At 48.5% G+C, this 24,833-nt stretch overlaps 10 protein-coding genes across 13 annotated transcripts; 6 read left to right on the top strand and 4 right to left on the bottom strand.

Moving 5' to 3' along the window:
- The first annotated feature begins 2,087 nt into the window (after positions 1-2,087).
- Positions 2,088-2,619, top strand: H257_16390 (hypothetical protein). The gene has a single exon (XM_009844804.1). It carries the CDS (start codon positions 2,160-2,162, stop codon positions 2,487-2,489), a length of 330 nt encoding a protein of 109 aa, XP_009843106.1. The 5' UTR covers positions 2,088-2,159; the 3' UTR covers positions 2,490-2,619.
- Positions 2,620-2,999: 380 nt separating this feature from the next.
- Positions 3,000-5,113, top strand: H257_16389 (hypothetical protein). 4 transcript variants are annotated; one of them, XM_009844801.1, is made up of 10 exons: positions 3,000-3,168; positions 3,215-3,435; positions 3,481-3,757; positions 3,806-3,906; positions 3,953-4,037; positions 4,143-4,280; positions 4,373-4,481; positions 4,573-4,693; positions 4,740-4,821; positions 4,865-5,113. In XM_009844801.1, the coding sequence occupies exons 1-10, from the start codon at positions 3,070-3,072 to the stop codon at positions 5,018-5,020; spliced, it is 1,389 nt and encodes a 462-aa protein (XP_009843103.1). In that variant the 5' UTR covers positions 3,000-3,069; the 3' UTR covers positions 5,021-5,113. The 4 variants fall into 4 exon arrangements, with proteins under 4 accessions (XP_009843103.1, XP_009843104.1, XP_009843102.1 ...); XM_009844802.1 differs by having other exon boundaries at positions 4,740-5,113; XM_009844800.1 differs by having other exon boundaries at positions 3,215-3,757.
- A 376-nt stretch (positions 5,114-5,489) lies between these two features.
- Positions 5,490-13,025, top strand: H257_16388 (hypothetical protein; the record flags this gene model as incomplete). Its single annotated transcript, XM_009844799.1, has 11 exons — positions 5,490-6,275; positions 6,529-6,636; positions 6,698-6,969; positions 7,316-8,168; positions 8,873-9,162; positions 9,209-9,416; positions 10,747-11,343; positions 11,400-11,491; positions 11,832-11,955; positions 12,009-12,185; positions 12,231-13,025. The coding sequence occupies 11 exons, from the start codon at positions 5,490-5,492 to the stop codon at positions 12,969-12,971; spliced, it is 4,248 nt and encodes a 1,415-aa protein (XP_009843101.1). The 3' UTR covers positions 12,972-13,025.
- A 611-nt stretch (positions 13,026-13,636) lies between these two features.
- H257_16387 (hypothetical protein) lies at positions 13,637-14,247 on the bottom strand. The gene has a single exon (XM_009844798.1). The coding sequence runs from the start codon at positions 14,240-14,242 to the stop codon at positions 13,889-13,891; it is 354 nt and encodes a 117-aa protein (XP_009843100.1). The 5' UTR covers positions 14,243-14,247; the 3' UTR covers positions 13,637-13,888.
- Positions 14,248-14,635: 388 nt separating this feature from the next.
- On the bottom strand, positions 14,636-15,318 carry H257_16386 (hypothetical protein; the record flags this gene model as incomplete). Its single annotated transcript, XM_009844797.1, has 1 exon — positions 14,636-15,318. The coding sequence occupies exon 1, from the start codon at positions 15,293-15,295 to the stop codon at positions 14,636-14,638; it is 660 nt and encodes a 219-aa protein (XP_009843099.1). The 5' UTR covers positions 15,296-15,318.
- A 1,481-nt stretch (positions 15,319-16,799) lies between these two features.
- On the bottom strand, positions 16,800-18,067 carry H257_16385 (hypothetical protein; the record flags this gene model as incomplete). Its single annotated transcript, XM_009844796.1, has 2 exons — positions 16,800-16,896; positions 17,454-18,067. The coding sequence occupies 2 exons, from the start codon at positions 18,065-18,067 to the stop codon at positions 16,800-16,802; spliced, it is 711 nt and encodes a 236-aa protein (XP_009843098.1).
- Positions 18,068-18,865: 798 nt separating this feature from the next.
- On the top strand, positions 18,866-20,799 carry H257_16384 (hypothetical protein; the record flags this gene model as incomplete). Its single annotated transcript, XM_009844795.1, has 4 exons — positions 18,866-19,198; positions 19,254-19,338; positions 19,435-19,526; positions 20,203-20,799. The coding sequence occupies 4 exons, from the start codon at positions 18,866-18,868 to the stop codon at positions 20,797-20,799; spliced, it is 1,107 nt and encodes a 368-aa protein (XP_009843097.1).
- Positions 20,800-20,853: 54 nt separating this feature from the next.
- On the top strand, positions 20,854-21,840 carry H257_16383 (hypothetical protein; the record flags this gene model as incomplete). Its single annotated transcript, XM_009844794.1, has 2 exons — positions 20,854-21,045; positions 21,139-21,840. The coding sequence occupies 2 exons, from the start codon at positions 20,854-20,856 to the stop codon at positions 21,838-21,840; spliced, it is 894 nt and encodes a 297-aa protein (XP_009843096.1).
- A 57-nt stretch (positions 21,841-21,897) lies between these two features.
- Positions 21,898-22,095, top strand: H257_16382 (hypothetical protein; the record flags this gene model as incomplete). Its single annotated transcript, XM_009844793.1, has 1 exon — positions 21,898-22,095. One exon carries the CDS (start codon positions 21,898-21,900, stop codon positions 22,093-22,095), a length of 198 nt encoding a protein of 65 aa, XP_009843095.1.
- Positions 22,096-23,412: 1,317 nt separating this feature from the next.
- Positions 23,413-24,196, bottom strand: H257_16381 (hypothetical protein; the record flags this gene model as incomplete). Its single annotated transcript, XM_009844792.1, has 3 exons — positions 23,413-23,849; positions 23,903-24,047; positions 24,101-24,196. The coding sequence occupies 3 exons, from the start codon at positions 24,194-24,196 to the stop codon at positions 23,413-23,415; spliced, it is 678 nt and encodes a 225-aa protein (XP_009843094.1).
- Positions 24,197-24,833: the final 637 nt, after the last annotated feature.

Genomic DNA, 24,833 nt, shown 5'->3' with positions numbered 1-24,833 from the left:
GCCTACCTGCCGCTTTTCCCGACAAGAGGAATCGATTGGACATTCGGTGAAGTGCACGATTGGGGCTCACTCCTCGCCAAGGCACCGCCTGCACAAAATTATACACACGACCTCCGCTACGCTGCGGTGTGCGCAATTTTGTGGGCGGATGCTCTGTCGTCGCTCGCTACTGTAATGCTGATCGTTTTATGCGGGTTAATACAATACACAAGTATGTCCGAACATATTCCGTTCGGACACTTTCATTCGGACAAAATATGTTCCCCTTAAGTCCAATACAAATGCCAAGTATGTATGACTGAAATTGTCCGAACGGTGTCCGCAAAGTGACATATTCACCCATGTTTTGAGTGTTCAAGACCAACAAAGTGAAACCTACCAATCATTTCGAATCGGAGGTATTAATAGTACGAAGATTTGTGTGCTAACATGAATAACCAACATGACAGAATGCTAAGCCCGTGCTACAGCTACAGTTGTGCAACAACAGAAAACGTAACTAGTTGTTACACAAATATCTCAACCGAAAATCTCTCCAATATGTGAAACCACGCTATAACGTGCTTGGACGTGTTTGTTATGATATATTTGTGTGGTCTCAATTGCAGTTGAAGTGAGCATACCAACCGTTCGAATCGTAGTGAAAATCAGGGGGTAGTGAATATACTAAGGGGTGATATTGGGGGGTAGTGAATATGCATACTGTACGTGGGTAGTGAATACATACTACCGGTAGTACTACAGTACCGGTAGTACTATGTAGTACTAGTATATGCTTAGGAACAGTAGAAAGCTATAACTGATACTGTAGGTTTTGTTAGTTACTACGTATAGAATACGTACGACGCCCATGCATATGGGCTGTATTTACTGTAACGTTAGATTGTATAATATATTCTTGGTAACCGGTGTTACCAGTGCCATGTAGTATCATGTGAACGTGGGAACTTCGATCTAGCCCCCACATAGATTCAAAACCCGTGTTTACTACGCGAGCCTTAAGCAAGGGCACGGCAACAGCACGTTTCAGACGAATTTTAATCCTCCTAACTGTGAAATCAATTCCGAAACAATTCCACTCATGGACACTGGGCTACTTTGGTTAGTTGGTACCCGAAAGGTATATCGCTACTACATCGAGCGGTGGAGATGCTCTTAGAGCAACTCCAGCTCGACTGTAAACACAACCGTAATTTTCTACTACTTGTACTACTCTTCGAAGTTACGGATAATTTATATATTATCCGGGAACGAAGTTTACAGAAATGAAATACTTCGTACTAGGAATTACTAAACTGTACCTAACCCACTAGGACGCTTAGTCGTCGATTAAGACGGCAGCTGACACCGCTATAATCGCTTTAGCGTTACTAGAACATCCATTGTGCTCACGATACACGAGCTGTGGAAACCCCGTAAGCTTACTGAAGTTGCTTCATACCGGTAGTTAGTTCACTCAAGACATGTGTACGGAATTTTATCCGGAGTATTGATTTGGGGGCAAAATGATTACTGTAGTACAGTACGTAGCAACACCTTCGGTGTTATTTCGAGGGAATAGCTCTTTTCCAGCGCAACAAGCCAGAAACTGTACAGTACACTAACAGTAAAGAAACAAGGAACCTTGGTCGTGGTACTGGGTGAGGCCGGGGTTTCAGTCGTGGCAGACGTAGGCCTGCTGGCATGGCCGCCATGTCAAATTACTGTTCCAACAAGTTTATAACCGCAAAACTTAATATATTGTGCAAATCATTCAAACTTGGCCGTTCTAAACCTGGAAGGAAATCAGTACTCCGGAGATCATGTGCCACTTATTCATCCAATCAAACCCTAAATCCACTTTCATTGGACAAAATGCAACCTCTAGACAAATGATACCTGTATAACTTCATGCAATGACCACCCAAATTTGGTTTTCGGTACATAGATTTTGTCCCATCTGATAACATATATTGGGGTGGAAATTGTGGACAATTCATATTAGCAAACTTCCACCAAAATATTGTGAAAAATCACTCGCACGATGAGCGACAGATTCCGTGCGTTTTGATTGGTCGAGCCCTGCCACCCGACGACAAATCAATCGACCACAAGCGACCAACTGCAAGTCGACCTCCTCGTCCTAGTTGTCATTCAGCATTGCTCCACGTCCTCCACAGATGAAAGTCTTCGCCTTCCTCGCGCTCGTCGCCGCCGCCCTCGTCGCCGCTAACGACCAAGTGGAGTCCGTGAACCAAGTCGCGCAAGTGGCCGCCGATGCCGCCGTCGCCGCCATCGATGCCGAGACCAATGGACGTGTCTTAACGGAAACCGCCGCCGAATCCAAGAAGGACGATGACGACGATGATGATGACGACGATGATGATGACGATGATGATGACGATGACGATGATGATGATGACGATGATGACGACGACGATGACGACGACGATGACGATGACGATGACGATGACGATGACGTTATCGACATTTCCTCTAATGGCGAGTAGACACATCGCAGACCACTGTAGCTTGTTAATGTGTATCCTGTGTCAAAAGTATAACTCTATCAGGACATGGCGAAGGTATACAGTACATACTCTATGTACATATATATGTATTCGACGACCCCCCCGATTCTGTCCATCCTTGAACTCCTCTGCTTCCGCCTTCCATCTTGCATCCAGTCTACTAGGACAAACTAACGGCTACAAATACAACGGTGAACCCGGTTCATCGTGTGCACATACATACCTTAGGAAAGACATCAACTGACCCAAATATATACTCTAATTTACATCGAATAGAATCCCAAAAATTGTCAAATGTTTCAAATGTTTGCGAAATGTGAATGTCCTTTTACCCAAAATTTGGACTTTTGTGCTGATTCGCCAAATCTATCGATCGATTCTTTGTACTGACTTTTGTATGCAAAGATTTGTTGCGTCCAGTGTCACACTAATTTAAATCACACACTAATTCGATTGTGCATTATAATTGGCGGAAGACTGGATTTGATACTTGATTACTGTATAGGTCTGGGATTGCGCTCTTGATGGTTTATCCGGATGGCGCTCATTTGAAGTGGGCATGTGGAAGCAACTCTTGCTGCGCCAGCGCACTGCCGCGATGGCCGCGGTGTCGGCTGCTTGGACTGCATCGGCTGTCACCTGCTCGTCCGACGACAAGGTAAGGCTGACGAAGACGACGCAAGATCTCAAGACGACATGTGCAGATGACCCCGCCAGAACTCACAGCCTACCTCAAACGGAACCTGGCTGCGTTCCGACAAGAGTTTGCCAAGTCCCATCCAAACGTCCCGACGCACCCCATCCAAGTCTCCCACCAAACGAATGTGGTTCGCCTCTCCTTTCAATCGCCGTCCAGCTCGACCGACACTCCCGTCCACCGCTTCCTCCGCGCAGTTGGCACTCCCGTTGAAGTTGTTCCCTCCCCGTACGTACACACCACGTCCTTGTTCTCTATCTCATCTACTTGTAGGACCGACGATACCCTCAACTACATCTTCACCGATGCTTCGGGGTCGTTCCAATGGCTCCCGACCAAGTCCAAGGACAACCTGTTCGTGCTGTTCAAGGACCTTCCGATCTCCCGCACCGAAGCGGACGCTGTCTTGGCTGCGTACACGCACGCCTACTTGTCCCATCGACCTGTGACGCCTAAAGCTTCATCCGAGGGGGCGATCGCGACGCTCCAGCAGCTCGGACTGGACGTGTACGATTCGTCGACGTCGGGGGACCTGACATGGGATGCCTTGGTACGTTCCTTCCTCGGGACTCGTGTCGCCATCTTCATCGCGTCTTAGGCTGGATATGACGAAGTGAAGCGAGAAATCGACGACACGGTCGTGTTGGCGTTGCAAAATCCCAGTTTTTTCGAAAACATTGCCAAACATACACGGGCACGGTGTGTATTTCCCAATGTCCCAGCCACTTCAACGTGTATTTCCCAGATTCGAATCCAACCGCCCGCGCGCGATTCTGTTCGAAGGCCCGCCGGGCACCGGGAAGACGCTGTCTGCGCGGATCATTGCGTCGGTAAGCATGGACCCTTCATGGACACGATGTCATATTAGGGAGGTTTCTGCATGATATATCTCCTCAGCATCTTACGGAGGTTTCTGCACAATGTACTGTACATAGCAAGCCAAGGTGCCACTCATCCACCTTCCCGTGGAGAGCATCGTGTCCAAGTGGTACGGCGAGAGCGAGCAAAAGCTGGCCAAGATCTTCGACGCATGCGACCAACTCGAGACCGGCGCCATCTTGTTCATTGACGAGGTAGATGGATATGCAGAAGACACATGCATGATGCATTCATATTTGGATGCGAATATGGAGATATGGAGAGGATGATGAGGGAGTCCATGTAGATTGATGCATTGGCGTCCGATCGATCGTCGGGAACCATGCATGAAGCCACGCGGCGACTGCTGTCGGTTTTGCTGCAAAAGGTCGAGGGGTTTGCTTCGTCGCAGAAAGGTGATACAATTTCCCAAATTTTGTGGATTTTCTGTCGTTTTTGGTCAATTTTCCCTGAAATTTGACACTTTTTATGCGAAATTGGACGTAGTGACGTTGATTGCGGCCACGAACCGCAAGCAGGACCTCGACAGTGCGTTATTGAGTCGATTTAACCTGACGATTCGATACGATTTACCCGACAAAGCCACAAGGGAGGCGGTATTTCACCGGTAATTAGTGTTCGTCGAGGGTTTTAAACTTGACTTTTGTATGGAGGTATGCCAAACAACTGACGGACGAGGACTTGCATCAGTTGGCAGCTGCCACCGCAACGTGGTCGTGTCGAGATATCAAAGAGGTGGGGATTAGTAGTACTACTAGTATTACTAAATGGTTTGTAGCTGTGTGAATACACAGAGCGCAAGTGGGCGTCGCAGGTCCTACGCAAACAACAAGATAGTCCCGTGCCGTCGGTGGAAGCGTACGTTGTGGCGGTCGAGCATTATACGGCGAAGCGACCAGCTACTAGTATTACTAGTAGTAGTGTGCACATCTAAACGACGGTCCTGTGCACTACATAGCGTGCGAGTAAACCCTGAAATAACAAGCTAGTACTTGCCGCCGATGGCGGCGTCCTTCTTGTAAGCACATCGTCCGAGTGGCATTGCATTTGGCTGCATGATGCAGGATAAGACTCTTCATCTCCTGTTCTTCTTGCTAAGAGAGGCACCCTTCATGGAGCGCTAGCCATAACAGGCATTGCATGGGAGACCGCATCTTCACCCAGAGATGATGCAAGGAACTAGTGTGGACGTGTGCGGCTGCGATAGGGTCAACTTGGGGGGAGGAGCTAGTGTCGGCTCGTGGTAGCCCCAGGTGGTGACGCTCCTTCCATGCTGCCTGCTAAGAAAATATAAGGATCACACTTCCGGATACATGCTCGGCGTTAACCGGATATCCATGTCACTCGAAAGCATCCGGATAACCGAGTTGGAAATATTTGAATTTCCCACCAAACAGGCGACGATGGAAGCCGTGGTCAAGTCCTTGCGGCGGCGCGAGGGCGATGCGGCGTCCGAGACGTACAGTTTGCAAGCCTTGGAGATGTTCGTGTCCATATCTCCATCCCCGAAGACTCTCACGGTCCACGCGCGGTTCCTCGAGCGGCTGGTGCCATGCGTCGATACTCGCGAACCGATCGCTGCGCCAGTCCCCATCTCCAAGTCCCCGAGCTTGTGCCTGCAGGGATTCCAGCTCGCCCTGAAGAACGAAGACTTGCCGTCTCTCCTTCTTGCCAGTCTCCTAGTTCTCAACCTCAACCGCGACATGGTCACGTTCAAGCAGCCGTTCACGTGGGAAACCATGCACCTCCAACTCGCCAAGAAGCTGCTTGATGCGATGCCCCACACCGACTCGAACTCTCTCAGCCGCTCGCTGGTGTGGCATCACGTGTGTGAATGTCTCTCAAGCTTGAACTTTCTCCCGATCATCCCCACCCCGACCACCGACACGTCCATCGACTGGGCAGCCGTCGCCAAGCGCATGAGTGCCGAAGGTCCGCTGACGCCGTTCCTAGAAAAGGTGGTGCTGGTGTGTCTGCAGGTACAGCTGGACATGCCCGAACACGTGCATCTACTTCCGCTGTCCCTTCCATCTTCGTCGCTGTCCAAGCTCACATGGGACTCGTGCTACCGCATCATTTGGAAGCACGCGAGCGGCCAGTCATCCCCGTCGATCGTGTTCCACTTGCGCAAGGAAGGGCTTCGCTGCCTCGTACACGCCAACGCACACTGGTGGGTCCTTGTCCAGCAGGTAATCTCACTTTCTCGTCGTTTTAGCCAAATATTGACTGTATTTGTTGACTATTCAGCCAAATATTGACTCTATTTATAGACATTTCAGCGAAAGTTGTCAATTTCTTGACGTTTTAGCCAAAATTGACTCAATTTCAGTCAAATATTGACTCAATTTGTTGATGTTTTAGCCAAAATTTACCATATTTGTTGACTTTTCAGCCAATATTGACCCCATTTATCCAAATATTGACGTTTTTGATCGTATTTAGATGTACAAAGCCGTGATGATGTATGAAAAGTACTCGCAAGCAAAGCAGGACGCGCTCTACTGCGACATGACCCATCGTATTTGCGAATTGCTCCGTCTGTCTCCCACGGTACTCTATTTTTTTGCGTATTTTTATTCTATTTTATCATGGTTTTATATGATAAAACTAGACCATACCCACCGAGTCGTGGGTGTCTATCTTTTTGTGGCTCGAGCACTGGCTGAGCAATTGCACCAACTTCCGCCTCGTCGATTCGGTCATCGCCCTTCTCACGCCCAAGTGCCCGTATCCGGATCTTCTGGAGCTCTTTGCCATCCAATCCACACGCAAATGGACCCCCCACGAGGTCGACTTTTCCAGTCCGTTGCCGTCGCATTTGGTCCCCCTGGCCCTTCGAAACGCCAAAAAAGTCATTGAATTATGTCCTACCCTCAGTCGTTTGTACGTTGCCGTCGTCGATTTCGACTTTTTTAATCGATTTTTGGACTCTTTTTCGTCGATTTTGATCGTTTTTTCCATCTTTTTATGATTAGTATTTTCGTCAAAATTTGAATGCCAAGTATTTATTTCCCTTGGTCGGTTGTACTGGTTTTATATCGAGCTTTTCTCAATGTTCCAGAGAATTTAGATTTTTTTCTCTTTTTTTATTGCCTTTTGATATATATATTTTCATCAATGTACGTATATAGTTGGTCATTTGTACATGTTTGATCTCTATTTTTTATTATTATTCTCTTTTTTTGCCTATTTATCGATCTTTTTGGTTTATTTTTATTGAGTATAATAGGTACGACCAACTATACCAATGGTCATGCCAGTTGGACCAACCTCGACCCCAGCAACTGTTGTACCTCCGCCTACTCATTCGAACATATCAAGATGATCCATCGGGGGCTTTATTCCATTTACGAAGAGCCGTAGCATACGCTTCTGTCCCTGGGTTTAACGACATGGCAGACCGAGATTGGTACTACATGGCTGGGAAATGGTTGAAAAAGGAGCTGTTTTCGGCCGTAATCGACTGGTGCAGTGTGCTACTTCCGTTCTTTCCCAAATGTTACCTTCTATTGGGTCTAAGTTATCAACATCTGGCCAAATGGGATCTTGCGGTGGACGCGATGGCCGCCGGCGCCCTGCTCCAGCACGTTCCCGTGGAGAAATACCTGCAAATTCTATACAAAGTTGCTCCAGAAGTCGGGTGCAGCTCGCTCAAGTCTGTGCCGCCCTTGTATTCGAAAATGGCGCCATTGCTGGCCAATCAAGTGGAGCATGTGTGGCTCGTACAGTGTCGCAGGCAAACTGGCTCAAAATGCACCATGTTACAGTATGGGCTTTCGCTGTGGAAGGTCGTGGACCCTACCAGTGTTCGCCGGCGGCGGGTGGAAACTCTGGCAACGTATATCGTCGACGGAAACCCCCGAAACTTTATCGACTCGTACCATACATTGCTTCAAGACGGGGGGTGTTACCAGTGGGTATTGCACATGGAGCTGCAGCTAGTAGCTCGGTACGCCAGCCTCCCCGTATCGCATTTCGATCCTGTGGAGGCGCTGCATTTAATTTGGACAAACCGTCCAGACGAAGAATCTGCGACAGTGTTGCAACCGGGTGCGACGCTGCTCGGGCTCGCCGACCTCTACGTACGTTTATGTATATATATATATATTGTGCTTTCGAGTGAAATTTCGTGTTGTGGCGTGGTTTCTCGTTGGAATTTAAATCGATTTGATTGGCTACTTCAGATGAGCTCAAAATAATTAACCAATCAAAACCTTCTTAATGAAATTCAACCAATCAGATCGATTGTGGATCGGTTTGGTTGGCGCGATTCGATTGCACCCCCTCCCCAAATTTGTATCAAATCGACAATATATATATTGTCCTTTTTTCGTTGAAAGATGGACAGTTGATTCGAGAATCGATGGGAGTCATCTTTTAAGCTTATGCAATGTATGTAGGGTATATACGCATATGACGATAAACATATTGATTTGTGGGTCATATTCTATACGAATCGAGGATTGGTTATAAATATCTTGTCGTTCGTATGAAATTTGACTCGATTGGTTTTATTATTATTATTATATTTTTAAATTTGGATGATTATTAATCGAGGATTGGTTGAAATATTTCTTGTCGTTCGTGCCAAATTTGAATCCATTGGTTTTATTATTATATTTTTAAATTTGGATGATTATTATTATATTTTTAAATTTAGATGCTATTCGCCAGTACAATAGTTGTCAAAACAGAAATAAAATAGTTCATTATTCAAATTGGAACGATTGGTCAATGAGATAATGTATGATTCAACGAGATATATATTTTTTAAATAAACAAGTAGACTGTCCAATATGAACAAGAAGAAAGCGAGATCAAGGCGGCGGCGTCTACTGCGTTGGATCGAGGCGATTACGCTGTCGCAGAAACCAAATATAAGCACCTTTCCAAGCTAGCCTATCAACGCGCGTATGCGATGGGGTTACATCAGGCTATCGTGGCTCCCTCAAATGAGCACCCACCGTCCAAAATGTACCTGCAACTGGTGCATAACCACGAATTCGGTGCGTTTGCTGCCGTCGTGACCAGTTTAACGCACCTCGCGACCGTGTACTTGGCCACATCCCGCACCAAGTATATCAAATATATATATATATATATATATATGACCGATCCGTAGGGCTTGTTTGTACCTCGAGTACCTGCAATCACTAGTGTCCAAGCTCGATATGCTGCCAATGAGTCGACAAGTAGCGGCTTTAACGGTGGAATTTGAGGTGCGCCAGGGCCAGCTAGCCGCCGCCGACGCCAAACTCACACAAATACGAGCAATTCCCGTAAACGAGGTGTATCAGCTCAAGCAGAGCTGCGTCGAGGATATTCTGCAGGTACAAAAATATAACCTTGAAACGGGGTATAATTAAATTTAAAATAAAAATACTCGAGTTGGGATCATTTGAGTGGTTTTCGTGTTGTTTTGGCCAATCAACTTGCACGAACGAGAATATTTCAACCAATCATCGATTTTTATAGTTTGACCCGGTGAAAACGTTCGACTTCAAATGTGTATATTGTCCCCAAATTTGGTTGACTTTTGTTGCCAAATCTATCGATTGTTTGTATTGACTTTTGTATGTAAAACACGTCCAGTGTCACACTAAATTCATTCACACACTAACATTCGATGTTTGATTGGTCGAAGAGTGGATTTTTGATTGGCTACTTGATTCGTGATCTGGGTTTTGATTGGTCGATCACCGATTTGGTCCTTCTGCTCATTCGATTGAGCACCCAAACTCTCCAAGTTCGAATATATCGACTTGGCAATATCTATCTATACATCACCTCTGAATCGTACTTTAATGTGTGACAGGGGGACATCCATACACTGGCCAAGACGATATCTCTGGCCACTCACTCGTACAAAAAAGCCAAAGCCAAGAGCGTGCCCATGTACCCCCAGTTCCAGGATATTCTAGCGCAAGTGTACCTAAATATATATATATATATATGACCGATCCGTAGGGCTTGTTTGTACCTCGAGTACCTGCAATCACTAGTGTCCAAGCTCGATATGCTGCCAATGAGTCGACAAGTAGCGGCTTTAACGGTGGAATTTGAGGTGCGCCAGGGCCAGCTAGCCGCCGCCGACGCCAAACTCACACAAATACGAGCAATTCCCGTAAACGAGGTGTATCAGCTCAAGCAGAGCTGCGTCGAGGATATTCTGCAGGTACAAAAATATAACCTTGAAACGGGGTATAATTAAATTTAAAATAAAAATACTCGAGTTGGGATCATTTGAGTGGTTTTCGTGTTGTTTTGGCCAATCAACTTGCACGAACGAGAATATTTCAACCAATCATCGATTTTTATAGTTTGACCCGGTGAAAACGTTCGACTTCAAATGTGTATATTGTCCCCAAATTTGGTTGACTTTTGTTGCCAAATCTATCGATTGTTTGTATTGACTTTTGTATGTAAAACACGTCCAGTGTCACACTAAATTCATTCACACACTAACATTCGATGTTTGATTGGTCGAAGAGTGGATTTTTGATTGGCTACTTGATTCGTGATCTGGGTTTTGATTGGTCGATCACCGATTTGGTCCTTCTGCTCATTCGATTGAGCACCCAAACTCTCCAAGTTCGAATATATCGACTTGGCAATATCTATCTATACATCACCTCTGAATCGTACTTTAATGTGTGACAGGGGGACATCCATACACTGGCCAAGACGATATCTCTGGCCACTCACTCGTACAAAAAAGCCAAAGCCAAGAGCGTGCCCATGTACCCCCAGTTCCAGGATATTCTAGCGCAAGTGTACCGTAAACTGGCACTGAGTATGCCAGATCCGGTGCTCGCGAGCCAAAAAGCAGCTAAATTGAGCCTCACACCGGTGGAATCTCGGCTGGCGCTGCAGACTTTGAGCCATGCATTGAGACTCAAACACTCCCGAGAAGGAATTTCTCAGAGCTTGCACTCGCTGCAAGAAGCGTACGGATTGTACCGCGAGACCCGGCGGAGTGTGTACACTGGCGACTTTTACAAGACATATATCGACACGATTTTGGCCAGTTTACAGTACATTGCAGACCCAGAAATGCATACACAGCTGCAGTGGCGGATGAGTTGGCTGCTCTCGGGCGTGGCTAGTACTACTACTAGTACTAGTACTAGTGCAGACATTGGCCAAGACACGGCGGCGTACCAGGCAATGTGGAAATCGCAGCCGATTCCACCCAATTGGAACGTCCTCGTGCTCCATAAACACAACGCGACCTCCCTGCTCGTACATCGGATTCAGGTTTATATATATATATAATATATATATATATAATAAATATATATTATGATGTGTAGAACAATGGAGGATGTCCTGTGACGGTGGTGCTGCCAGAGTTTGCCGTGGATAAATTCACCAAGGCCTTGACTTTGCTCGTTGAACGCTCCAAGTAGGTCCTGGTGTAATATATATATATATATATATATATAATGGATATATCCCCCGTTGTCCAATTGAATCGTTTCTGAAATCGATGTTTATAAAAAAAGTTATGAATGAAATATGGGATCTCGTTGTTCCAAAGGAATCGATGAATTCGTTTTATTTATTTTTTTCTATGAATTGTTATTATGATATAGGAAGTAGTTGTCCAATTTAATGGATACATTTGTTTTTTGTAAGTTGGTATGAATGATTATATTATCGGATACAGTTCATTGCTAAACTCGTGTTTTAGATTTTATGCATTTTATCCGTATATTTGTTTGTTAAATGCTAGTATTTTATAGGGAAACTCTATCGGGGCATACCGCGGAAGAGGCGGCAGCGTGGTCATCTACCCAGAAAAAGCACTGGTGGAAGCAACGCGTACATTTGGACGCACAGCTCCAGCTCCTGGTCGACAAGGCTCTGGTACTAGTACTACTACTAGTAGTAATCAAAGTACTAGCTTACACCTGATGTAGACGCACCTGTCGTTCTATCGGTGTCTGCTGGTTCCTCGTCCAAATCCACTGCCTGGAGATGTCCAAGTGTCGGCGGCGGCGATATTTACCCGCCATCCGACTCTACCTCCGATGCACAAGGAGCTTATATCTTCGCTTTTGTATACTTATGCCCATAATTGGCTCAGCCTAGACTTGGTACATCTATCCATCTATATAATTTATAATATATATATATTGTAGGTCAAGGAAGGGCTGGTGTTTTGCGGGGTCGTGCCGTACTCGCCGCTGCTGCTGCCACGTCATGCAACGACCAACACTCTTGTGCCAGGACTAACGCTCTTGTCGACGAATTTGGCTGGGTTTCCCTGGGAAGGGCTGTTCCCGCCGGCCTTTCCCGTGTCCAGACTCTTGTCGTTTGCACCCCTTTTTGTCACACCCACTACTAGTATATCGAGGCAACGCGTGCATTATATGGTGAATCCGGGCGGGGATTTGGTGCACACGGCGCAGTTTCTGGACCCTTTTTTGTCACGCGGGCGAACCGAGTGGCTTTGGAGTACATGCGATAACGTGTGCGACACCGTTTCTTGTTTGGGCCAAGCCGATGTGTTTCTGTACTGCGGCCACGGATCCGGGGAACGATATATTAGCAGGGAATTGGTGGGCAAGTTAGCCGCGTGTCCAGTAGCGCTGCTCATGGGGTGCAGTAGCGCCAAGCTGACCAATGCTGGTCTGTACCAACCCGAAGGAATGGTAGCCAGCTATGTCCGAGCCAAAAGCCCCGCGGTCGTGGGGATGCTGTGGGATGTGACCGATCGAGATTTAGACAGATTGAGTCTGGCGTTGCTGACCAAGTGGTTCGATACTGGTCTATCGCTTGCGGAAGCGCTTACATATGCCAGACACGAGTGCAAGTTGCCCTGTTTGAATGGACTCGCGGCCGTCTGCTACGGCTTGCCAGTGTTTGTGAACCAAATATAACGATAGAGATTTACTAGTACCGTTAACATAATTTCATAGAAATCCATCAACACCAAAAAATACGTCCAAAGTTTGGATTTAAATACGTGTTAAGTACGATAATCTTTTTTTAAAGTATATCAAGTATACCCAACATGTTCACAAGTAAATATCAGTTATTACAAGTAAAATATAAGTTATTACAAGTAAATATAAGTTATTACAGGAGTCGCAATAGATTAATCCGTTCCAATACATATACACTATACGGTACTCACATATGGGCGATTACCCCGAGTAGAATATCCAATACTTATGTAGTAGATCAAGTAAAACGTAATCCAATCATTTTAACCTAACGACGTTACTTGGGATGCACAAATACCCAAAACACGATCAAAACATGACTCGCCATCGTCAAAGTACGACGGAAACGATTCTGATTGGCTCCGTTCGCTTTTGAAAGTTACTTGGAAGCGCCCATTTTGCAAAAATGACAGGGTGAGTATCCGTATATGTTATCCGAACATGCCGAACCCACATTCAAAAGTGCACTACTTTGTGAACCCCGAAACCCCGACCAGAGAGATACCACGGCGGAGGAGACGCTGGCGAGCGCGGACGAGCGCAAGGAGGTCGTCGTAGTTCCGGTCGGTCCACCACTGGTGGACTGTAATCAGAAGAACCTTTAATCGATATGCATGTTAGGGAAGATTATGTCTGACTCCCAGAAGCGGCACGATGCGCTTCCGAGGATGAGCTTACTGGAAACCACGAGATGGAAACCGGTGCAGTTAACGTTAGCAGGAGTATTACGCATGCCCTGTGTCCCAGCGGAAGGCCAGAAGTCGAAATTCATGGACGTGGAGGGCTTCGAACATAGTACAGCTAGAAAACCATGCTAATGCGAGGTGAATGGGCTTGGTTTGATCAAGTAGTCAATTGTGGTTGCCCCGCTGCTTGACGAGCTTCTCCTGGTTGGATGCGGTGCGTTGTGCCGCCAAGACGCACGTGATGACATCGTTGTGGTTGATGATCTTGGTCTGGACGTCTTGTTGGACCACGGCCTTCAAGTAGCACCGACCTCGGTTGAATGCAAGGGCGTTGCATCGCACGTCGACCGAACACGCGTCTTGGCAGTCGTCCACCGAGTGTAGTGCAAGGTTGGAGAGATCGCCATGACGATAGAAGTCCTTGCCCTTGATGCAGTCGTAGGACGTCGCAGGGGCGTACCCAGCACCGAACGCGATGGCGGTCACGACGGACATGAGTCCAAGCGGCATTGTCCTCATCTTGCTCAAATCTCGAAATGTCATGTGGATGGAAGTTGTGGCAATCAATTAAAGTACTTCAATGGTATACAAACACCACGTTTAAATTGAAATTTTATTTGTCGTTCGATTGAACTCGAGACGGCCTCCAATTGGTCCATTCGTGTCACAGGCTAACTACTACTGTATTACTTCGAAGTAAGACATAACGTTAGTATTACTACATACTACTAGTAGTTACGACCAGGAATACACAAACCATAAAGTTACGCTAACTTATATTTCACTTTTGGTTAATTGGCTAATTCAAGTATCTCACACCTTGAAATGTCTTTCGTAGCAAGAACCCAACCACACAATGATTGCGAACAAAGATAAATTATGCAAACCTGGTTGTCTCATACATCTGCATTTCTACTGGACATAGTCGTCATCGTCATCGTCGTCATCGTCGTCATCGTCATCATCGTCGTCATCGTCGTCATCGTCGTCATCGTCATCGTCGTCATCGTCGTCACCCGACTTGGCGTGATGGCCGACCACATCGGATTCGTCGTCGAAATCGCTGTCATAGTAGAACGCGCCATCGTCGTCGGCATATAGCGAATCTGCGACACTGTCCGGCACGTCCCGTTGGTCTTGGTCGTAAAACACATCAGCATCCGCTTCGTCGTCGACATCAAACAAGGCATCATCGTCATCATCATTAGACGAAACACGAAAGCTCTCTTTGGTGGCGGCGCCACCGACACCAGGTGCCAGCGCCGAGTCGATGCATGTGATGACGTCGGCCTTGTCGATCAAATGCGACTGGCTCTCTTGGCTCAAGGTCTTGAGGTAGCAGTTGCCGTCAAAGAGCGCCGTGGCCACTGCGTTGCAACCTGGGGTCTGGGTGCACGCCTGCTGGCAGGCCTCGGGAGTGCCGCCGACGACGTGGCTGATGTCCCCGTGAAACCGGAAGTCCTTCCCTTCCAAACATCGGTAGGTCTTGCCGGCGGCGGTAGCGATAAACGCGAATAGAAAAGCAAGTTTCATGGTCCAAGGAAGAACGGAAGTGGCGATACTGGTGTCCATGACCAGGTACGTCACAATTGGACAACACAAACGCACAACGATCCGGATAATTTCTTTATCACGTTATGTACAAAAGGCAACATTATTCAAACATGCGATTCAAGTTGCGACTGTGCGACTGCATAATCAGACTGTAAAATACCGTTTTACAGTTCCTGTATTTTGATTTTTGTCAACCCCAGCAGTAAAACTGTAAAACATCCGAATAATGTTATTATCCGGAAATGAACGCCTGACGCGATGGCGTGGGAGGACGACGATGATGACATGGATCAAGCTTGGGAGATTCTTGGCTTTCATCAGTCTTCTGCGCGCCCTAAAGGCTCTATTGCCAACCGCCAGCCAAACCTACCACGCGATAGCGAGGCTGCGCATGCTCGGATTTACCTACTACTTTGACCCCAATCAATCTACCGCGAAGCCAAGTTTCGCCGTCATTTTCGAATGGCCAGACCGCTGTTTAAACGAATCATGAACGGTGTGGTGATGCGTGATGAGTACTACCCTTGGACGCATCTTGAGAGATGTTGATCCATGACCGCAGAAGCTGGCAGTCTTCGTTGGACGTGAAGTTGGAGCCACGGACGGCCTTGGCTGATTCCATTGCTGAACCAACTTGATTATTGACTCCATAACGCACATGATTGGACAAAATTATCCATTGATAGCATGTTATTGGCTAATTATTCAAAACTGTATTTTACAGTCGCGACTGTAAATCTGGCCGATTTGGCGTCTCGCGGTAAAATTTTACAGTTTCCTGTATTTTACAGTCGCCCGGTGGGGTTGTCAAAACTGGAAATAGTCCGGATAGAACTGTATAATAGCGTTTACAGTCGCACCGGTGGGGATGCTCTTATACGGTGATCAAATGCCTGTTTGGATGGTAAATTACGACATATACCTGGGTGTTTTTAAAAAGTAGAAACGCCGGCGTAAACAACCAAGCAGCCATTCTGATGTTGGTCATATGTATCCACTGAAGCAACAATGGAAAGCACATCGCAATGTTAACACTCATATATACGATTTGCTTGAGCTTTTATTCCAATTTTGGTTGACAAAATGAGCTATAATGCGATGTTTCATGTAATTTCTACCCAGCTTGGCCTACTTTTGAAGTCTCGTAGCTCATCGCCCGTGTCATGCATTCTGAACGTCGTGAGGAGCTTTATTAGTTTATGCAGGACCCATCGTTGTATCGTAAATTGCATGAATCACCACCTTATAAGTGCGCTATGCACGCATGACCAAAAATCCCACCCTTGCAATGCCATGTCCACGTGTGAAGTGTCCATTTCGATGTGTCATTGGTCAAGCTCAACTCAATCCTCTTCGACCCGTTTTCAGCCCCTATTAGGCAACTTTTCTCGTGTACATCGACACTGGGATATTCTTGCTTCGTCACGGGTTTTGCTGTCTGCGACCTGCGCCTGGACGTGGTTGGCAAAACAGAAATCCGAATCTCATCGTCCACTATTTTTATGCTTAACGAATTGGACTGTCATTTGATGGCGGCGGAATCATGGGCTCGGTTCACGTCAACCAGCACAAATTTCTCATGCTTCTTAAGCACCTGAAGAACAGCCTCCCGATATGCCCTAGCAATGTCGACAATGACGCTGCGGGGTCAGTTTTTATCTTATGCCTTAACCTGGTGGAGGCAGCTGCGACAAGGTGATCGCATTGCAGTCATCTAAGTTCATGGCCTCAACAACCAAGCGTAGTACCGGCCATCTCGACTTGCGCCGTTGGTGGCGTAATGTTAGCTTAAGCCCTGTTCTGCAGTGTGCAGAGCAATTGGGTCGCGCGTAAGTTTGACCCATTGCAAACACACACACTCTGCGTGTGTGCCGTGTCAAAGGTTCCGATTCCTTAGTGGAGATACTTACAATTAGTACTTTAGTGAATGGTAGTCAGTATGCGCCTCGTGGCGTGTTTAACCTCTCTAATGCAAGTGTGTTATATTTGCTACCTCGACGATGGTCCCGTGGTCGAAAGCCAAGAAGAAGCGGGAGACAAAACAAGGGCCGCGTTGATCCATAAGTAGTGCTAAATCTTATGGATCAAGCACGAATCGACCAAATCGCTTTCATCAATGAAATGAAACCAGTAAAAATGGAAGTAGTAGTATAAGTTATTGGCCTTGAAAGCTAACGAAGCAGCTTTGACTTTGGCCAACAGCACCAAGAGGGGCGAGATGCAATAGTACCCGTCCATCTCAATGGTTTGGTCGAAAGACGCGTCGGAACCGAATCGATCGCACAATGCGTCCAGCATCTTTTGCACCGCGCCAAGGTGAACGTCGTCGCAGGTGAGCTCCTGGGTAGCACAGGACGAGTAATACGATGCGGACTGCTTCCACAAGTCCGTCGCCCACAGGTTTTCTGCGTACTCCAGCGTGAGTTTCAGCTGATGTTCCAGGGTACAGACTTGCAGCGGGGGGTGGCGAAGTGCGTCGATGTGCTGAATGAGGTGGACGGCACCAACGAAGTGGAGAGCTTCGAGGGGCGAAGTAAATTCCAAGTGAACCGTCGACTTTTGATCGGCGCAGTGCAGTACCACGGCTCGCTCGCTCAGTTGCTCCACCCGCAGTTCGGCTGCGCTGATGGCAGCCGTCTTGTTGTGGTGGTCGATGGTCACGGAGGCCTCGCTGATGTACACCGTGAGGATGGAGCTGCTGAGGATGGTGGTGATAGGCTGCGACACGTGGAAGACGCAGACGACGCGGTCGTCATCCAGGGTCGAGTCGAGTTTGGTCAAGGCAGGCATGGCAAATGGAGGTATGAGCGGATTTTGGGATCTTCAACGGCGTAAACCGAAATTTTATAATGCCACAACCATGCGGCATTGTTCTTGGAATTAATTTGTGAATTGCCTATTCTAAGAGCAGCATCTCCAACGGTAAATTCTAACCTAGCTACAGTACATACAGTAGGTTAACAGCCACAACCATGCGGCATTGTTCTTGGAATTAATTTGTGAATTGCCTATTCTAAGAGCAGCATCTCCAACGGTAAATTCTAACCTAGCTACAGTACATACAGTAGGTTAACAGGGTCAAACTTCGTTTTTATACACTATCCGGGCACTATCCGGACTTTTTAGTCCCACAGAATTTCTATTTTCGCGTGAAATAGCAACAAACCCTCCGGATAATGCAAAGTTTCTATCCTATATCCGTAACTTCGAATTGAAATAGAAATATAAACACCATTGGAGATGCTCTAACGTTTATGCCGCAAACGGCGTGACTGGCGTAATTCCTGTATCCGGCAAACCCGAGTGCAACAACGAACCGCATGGTTTCAAGGCCTCCACACCCGTAAATTCCTCCGGTCGGCACTCGGCGCACCCACCCCACCAATTTCCATCCAGAGTGTCATAATCATGCCTCCCCCGCCGCTACAGATCCGACCGGAACAAAGGCGTAGCAGGACTCCGCCAGCTGCTTAACAACTGGATCCCCCCTCCACTGAACAAACCGCCCGACCTCGGCACTTAGACACCGGCCTGAACACCGACCGCCTAGAGATACCACACTTTGTCCGTGATTGGCTCCTCTATGATATGGATTGTCCGGACGTAGTCGCACAGGCCTTTCAAACTCTAACGGGCACCACGTGGGACACCGATCACTACGATGCAGCCTTGCAAGCACAATGTGACCGCAGTCTACGTACGCACGTGTGCCCAGATTATGGGGGGGTCTCACAGAAACTCTGGATTGCTGCCCGGGCGTGTATCCGAGAACGGAAACGAACCATCATCAACCTAGTTCTACGCACCGGCCTTGTTCCCCCGATCCTTGGACGCAAACAGATGATCTACGTCACCAAATCGACCACTGTCCACGGTGTGGTAAACCTCGACCCCGTCCTTCGTCCTTGGCACCTCATCACGGTACAGATTGGCATGACCGCCAGTATGGGCCGAATTCACGGATTCCACCGTCGAGCAATCCAAAAGCCGTGCGGATGTCAATCTGACTGGCTCCCAGAAAATGGGCCATGAGCTGGCGGGGAAGGGAGGGGACGTTTGCGGTATATGTACTCCATGACCCAACCAGGGATGCGATCAAAGCACTTTAAGCAATCCTTGGAGACAAGGAAGAGCTTATCCGTCGTTTGTCACGTTAGATGAGGAGGGAGGTGAGCACGGTGGCGTCCTGGACAGTGCGATCCCGCTGAAAACCATGTTGCATCTCCCCATTGGGAAGGCAGGGGGAGATGTAATCCCGTATAACGGTGAAGATTCGGCTGCTTAGGGACATTGGCTACTACATGAATGTACTCATCCGATAGCAACAGGTTGGCATTGACCCCGTCCAAATCACACACAGCCCTCAGGGACCCAAACACGCACCATCTCCAGCCTCCTCTTCGTCGACGACGCACTTGACATATCCACCTCTACTCAGACATCCACGACCGTGTTAGGATCTCCAATCAATACACTGGACAATCCGCATCGGGAGGCGCTTTCGAAGCCGATAAATCCTTCCTCTTCTACCTCTCATCCCATGCTTACCCTGCAGTCGCCCTCAACGATGGGCTCGGAAACCCCCAAACCATATGTGTCGTGGTGCCCTCCGAGGGCTTCAGGCACCTGGCAATCCATCAAAGCAATGAGAGGAGACCACTCGTACAGTCTGGCTCAAACTCAACACCCAAGCTGCGGCTATTGCCCCACGGGGGCTTGGAAAAAAGGAGCTCCAATACATCATTAAGGATCCCAAATGCCCTGTACCGCACGGCCACTAGCGACGCCATCAATATCGTCCCAGCCCTCGACACTCTTTTCCGTAAGACGGCACGCCGCATCCTCCGCTTGCCACACGACCATCCAAATTCATGGTTCTACGACCACACTGATGGCGTCGGTCTCGTCCACTGTGAACGCTTTAGCCACAGCCAAAGGCTGTACCAATTCCTCCGGATTGCCAACGACCGTGGCTCGACATCCTCATGGAATCCCTTGAGTCCTACCAAATCGAGAGTGGCCTCACTGACCACCCACTTGCATTCCGCATCCCCCCACCTGCCTCCGACACTACATTTCTCGGTACACTACTCCGCGACCTTGCAACCTTCCAACCTGCCCTCACCATCACCACGCACTGGCACCAACCCCCCGCTAGCCGTCCCCACCGCCCCAATGACCGCCCTATCTGGCCTCACCTCACTCCAGCGCTCGGCACTACCCTCATCTCCATCAACCGCTCCCACGCCAACAAAGTCCGGTGGGTCGGTGATATCACCAACGAAAAGGGCACGATGCTGCTCAACCTTCCATCCCTCCCCACCAAATATGGCTGGACCCGCGCAACACTCCAACGCTTCACCCCCATCTGGGATGCCATCCCCACAGCTACACCACACAACCCACCCCCTATACTCCGGCAACAGACTATACAGTGGGGTTCTCAACATTCCGGTCAGCCGCTGCCCCCCCTCTGCCGACTCTACCACGACCCCATCTCCCCTACCTGGACCAACCCCTAGGTCGCACGTTCTTCACACCCTCCCGCGGCTTCGAAGCCATCCACATCCCACTCCATGCCATGCCTGTCGTCCCCCACTACCTTACACATCGGGACGGTAGACCCGGCACACTCAGCTACCGCAATGGTCGACGTAGCTGTCTCCAAACTCGACATACTCCCGCTGGACCAGAAATCGCAGTCTCCTTCTGGCATGAAATCCGAAAGGGATCGGACATTTGGTACTCACCTACACCACGCGAAGCCCGTAGCCGACTCCGCCTAGTCCCCATTACAGGGTGTGCGATACTCACAGGCGACCTCCTCCGCACCAGCAGCTCCCACCAAGTTCATCCCATAGACACATCCGGGCACGCACTACACACACCGCGGCAACAACAACCGCGCCCTTATTGCCTCCACTGTTGTGCACAGCGCCGACCGGGCCCAGCTCCCACATGCACACCAACCTCCCCCACACGCCACATCTGCCTGTTATGCCTGCCACCGCATCGCGGACACTACCGTCTGTATGGACTGCGGGCAATGGCACCATCCTGCCTGCATTCCACACTGCCAGGTGGTTCTACGCCACTCCACCCCTACGTACGGCCTCCACACCATCCCCCTCCTTGCCGCACGTACACACTCCGTCGGTGATGGCAGCGTCACAAACCAGGACAAACCAGTAGCCCACGGCACATGGAGCTACTTGGGCCGAGACGGCACCACCCTTGTTGGGTATGTTCGTATACACCCAGACCACATCACCCCCACACGCTGTGAAATCCACAGCCTCTTGGCGGGTTTGCACCACTCTGGGGATACAGTCCTCCAAATCTGCGACAACACCACCCGCCACATGCAGGCCGCATACTGGTTCGTTGTTCCCGACGGCTCCCCGGACCATACGCTGGTAGACAGCCTCCCGATCACATGGTTCCTTACCATACCCTCGGGCCAGATCACCTACGCAACCCCTCCTCCATCCACCACGTTTCCACCCCCCAATGCGGCAAGCGCACCACTAGCAACCCCGTTCCCGTCCACTTCAGTTTCCTAAACACCGGCATTGCCCCGGACCTACTCACTCCCGCCAAACATCACTAGACTCAGGCCCATGGATGCTACCCACTGTCTCCATCGCCCCCCACCCACCATACTAGGCACCACACCTGCGGACGCCAGCACCACCAACCCCAAGATCCTCACAGCTCCCACTCACTGCCTCCACTGGGCCCAGCTCGACATCCCTGCATTCGACCAATATGCCCACGACACATGCGCCTACCTCGAGGTTACGTACCCCACCATATAACTTGCTTCCACTGGCTGGAAAATATTCCCCACCATGACGGCATCCACACGCGACTGGGCATCTGCCATCACGCACCTACACGCGCCACACTTCCACAAAGAATGGTTCTCCGCCCGCTGGGCTACCCTCCGCCGACACTGGCAATCCACATGCACTACAAACGTGGACCACATACGCACCGCAGGGGAACTACCCCTCCTCACTGAGGTTAACAACAACATCCGGCTCAAACGCCGTTACTACGATGCCGCCCCCATGGACCACGACTGCACCCCGGATAACGTACGTGTAATACTAACAATTTGCAAACCTCTGGGGGTATACTGTGTTGTACTGCCCTGATCTACAACTCCAGACAACCGTCCTGCATCACTCCATACCACCGTGATTGCGCACGTACCGTAGTTGATTTGTTAAGTGGGAACTTTGAAAACCTCCATAATATAGTATTGGATCATACAAATATACAGGAACCTGTGATAAGCGAAAAACTTACCACAATAAATATATATCGATTCTAAGAGAATTGCCTTTTGGTCCCGCCATTGCGGTCGCAATGAAAATGTGTGCGCGTAAAGTATTTTCATTGCGACCGCAATAGCGGGACCAAAAGGCCCTGTACATCATCGCAAGGCCACTGGTTTCGGGGGGTGACTCCGTCTATCCATCAAGTATCAACCCCGCAAGACGCCTACATTGAAAATCAACTCCTTTTCCATCACGAAGAAGCTGTGCATTATTAACACTACCCGTGATCACTCGATAGCCTACACGTCAGTGCTTCTTACCCGGCCTCACTGGGACAGTACAATAGACAGCGTGAAAGCGGATCTATGGGAACAACTGAGAGCGATAATCGAAAATACCGCTATGCGGCCCTTGCTGCGCCTTAAAACGTCGCTGCGACCAGTTAGGACGTCTGCAACGCTTCCAATGGATGCAGAAAAAAGCATTGTAAATTGGCTAAACGAACGTTACGTCAACGAGCATTGCATTGGCCTACTCAAAGGCCGTTTTCAGTCGTTGCGCGGCATGCGAGTTGACCTCTCTACTCCTCGGGGGGCAAAAATAATGATGCTCACGATTCGTTGCGCGGCCATTTTGCACAACTTATTGTTGCAAGACCTTGATGACAATTGGGACACTGAGTTGCACGACTATGATGCTACTGCTGACGGGGATGATGTGTACCAAAACAGCAATGCCCTTGCAAACTCCGTCAATCCTGCCAGTCTGCGTGACATGTACGCTCGCCACTTTTGGAGCGAATCGGTCGGTGATATGTAGATATGCGTGTAAATCAAGAGTTCATTGTTTTTATTGAATTTTGGACAATTCATCACGAATATACTCCATCACATCCGCTTTATCAAACGACATGGACGACATGAGACGTGCCTCTTCAATAATTTGCTTGTGCCTGAGCTCTTTGGCCTTGAGGTCAATTTCACGCATGCGCAGCATAAAATGTCGATCTTCATTTTCATTTCGGAGCTGCAACTCCGCCGCGCGGCTCGCCAGCACCTCCCGGGACAAATCTGCCTGAACTTGAGCCTGGGCCTTAAGCCCCTGCATTAGGCTCTCGCCGACGCCAAAACTTCTCTTGCCACCGGATTCGGTCTTCAGCTTCTTCTTCCCCGAGCCAAATCCAAACTTGTCCGGTTCGCTCTTTCTTTTTCCGGTGGCTTTGGGGGGTGAGCCTGGAACGTATTCCGCCGTTTCGTTTGCAGTTACGATATTTTCATCACCCTTTTCTAACACCCCACATCTAGTATTAACTGTTAGTAGAGTACGAAGTAATATTTACCAGATAATGTTGATGTGTTGAGCATGTCGACTGAATAGTCGTCATCGTCTTCGTTACTTGAACGGAGGAGAGGCCGGGCCGATGCTCTATCGCCGATGACCTTTTCGAGCACATCCCAGTGCTTGCACAACTTGAAGCACTTATCCTTTCGATGATCATATTAGCCTAATTAAGGATATGCCAATATACATATCATACCCGAATTGTATCAACTTCTACCAAGTAGCCTGGAGCAGTTGGGTCGTGATAGCGTTCATCTGCAGCGGACAACAAGCCTTCGCCGGTATGGCCCATGAAATCCTTCGCTCTGCCGTAGGAATCGATCAACTCTTGTATCTTGGCTTTGATACTGTCGAATGTTGCGCACAATGCTGTGCTCGCGGTGTAGAATCTGGGAGATTTCGGAAGCAATGCTAACTTTATTCATGCCGTCTTTCGAGCGGGTGCCTCCAGGCCAACGAACAAAGTTGGTGTACACATCCCCGTTGTAAACCGACAACCAATCCAGAAGGATTTGGATGGAGGACTTGCCGCACTGACATGACCGGTTTTTGCAGACATCTTTGTGCCAGAAGGCAACACCATTCGACATGTTGGCCGCGATTTGGAAATGCGGCATACCTTTAAAACCTCCTACAATGTATACAATATTTCCATTAAAGAGGTGCAACACCAGATATCGCCTATGGAGGATGGTGGTGGAGGATGGAAATCATTTTGACCAATAAAATAAGTCAAAATCGTGTGTAACGATAAAAAACTCCATTGACCATTCTCCATTTTTAACATTGAAACCCCCTAATGCACACGTGGATGGTTTCAGTATCCGGCCATCCGGATGTCCGACTACTTCTGGTATGTCTAATAAACTCACCTCGAGAAATGCCTTCAAAGTACTTCAAAGTATATTGGAAGGGCACGTCCATACAAG

Source organism: Aphanomyces astaci (assembly GCF_000520075.1).
Source record: "Aphanomyces astaci strain APO3 unplaced genomic scaffold supercont1.85, whole genome shotgun sequence".
Taxonomy (NCBI): domain Eukaryota; phylum Oomycota; class Saprolegniomycetes; order Saprolegniales; family Verrucalvaceae; genus Aphanomyces; species Aphanomyces astaci.
The sequence above is the reverse complement of the archived record's forward strand: the minus strand, read 5'-3'. Positions and strand labels throughout refer to the sequence as shown.

Excerpts from the sequence above, each read along its gene's own strand:
- H257_16390 (XM_009844804.1), top strand. The coding sequence starts at position 2,160 with ATGAAAGTCTTCGCCTTCCTCGCGCTCGTCGCCGCCGCCCTCGTCGCC.
- H257_16389 (XM_009844800.1), top strand. The coding sequence starts at position 3,070 with ATGTGGAAGCAACTCTTGCTGCGCCAGCGCACTGCCGCGATGGCCGCG. Across the intron at positions 3,758-3,805 it reads ACCTGACATGGGATGCCTTG|GCTGGATATGACGAAGTGAA; the intron begins GTACGTTCCTTC and ends ATCGCGTCTTAG. Across the intron at positions 3,907-3,952 it reads GCCAAACATACACGGGCACG|ATTCGAATCCAACCGCCCGC; the intron begins GTGTGTATTTCC and ends TGTATTTCCCAG.
- H257_16387 (XM_009844798.1), bottom strand. The coding sequence starts at position 14,242 with ATGAGGACAATGCCGCTTGGACTCATGTCCGTCGTGACCGCCATCGCG.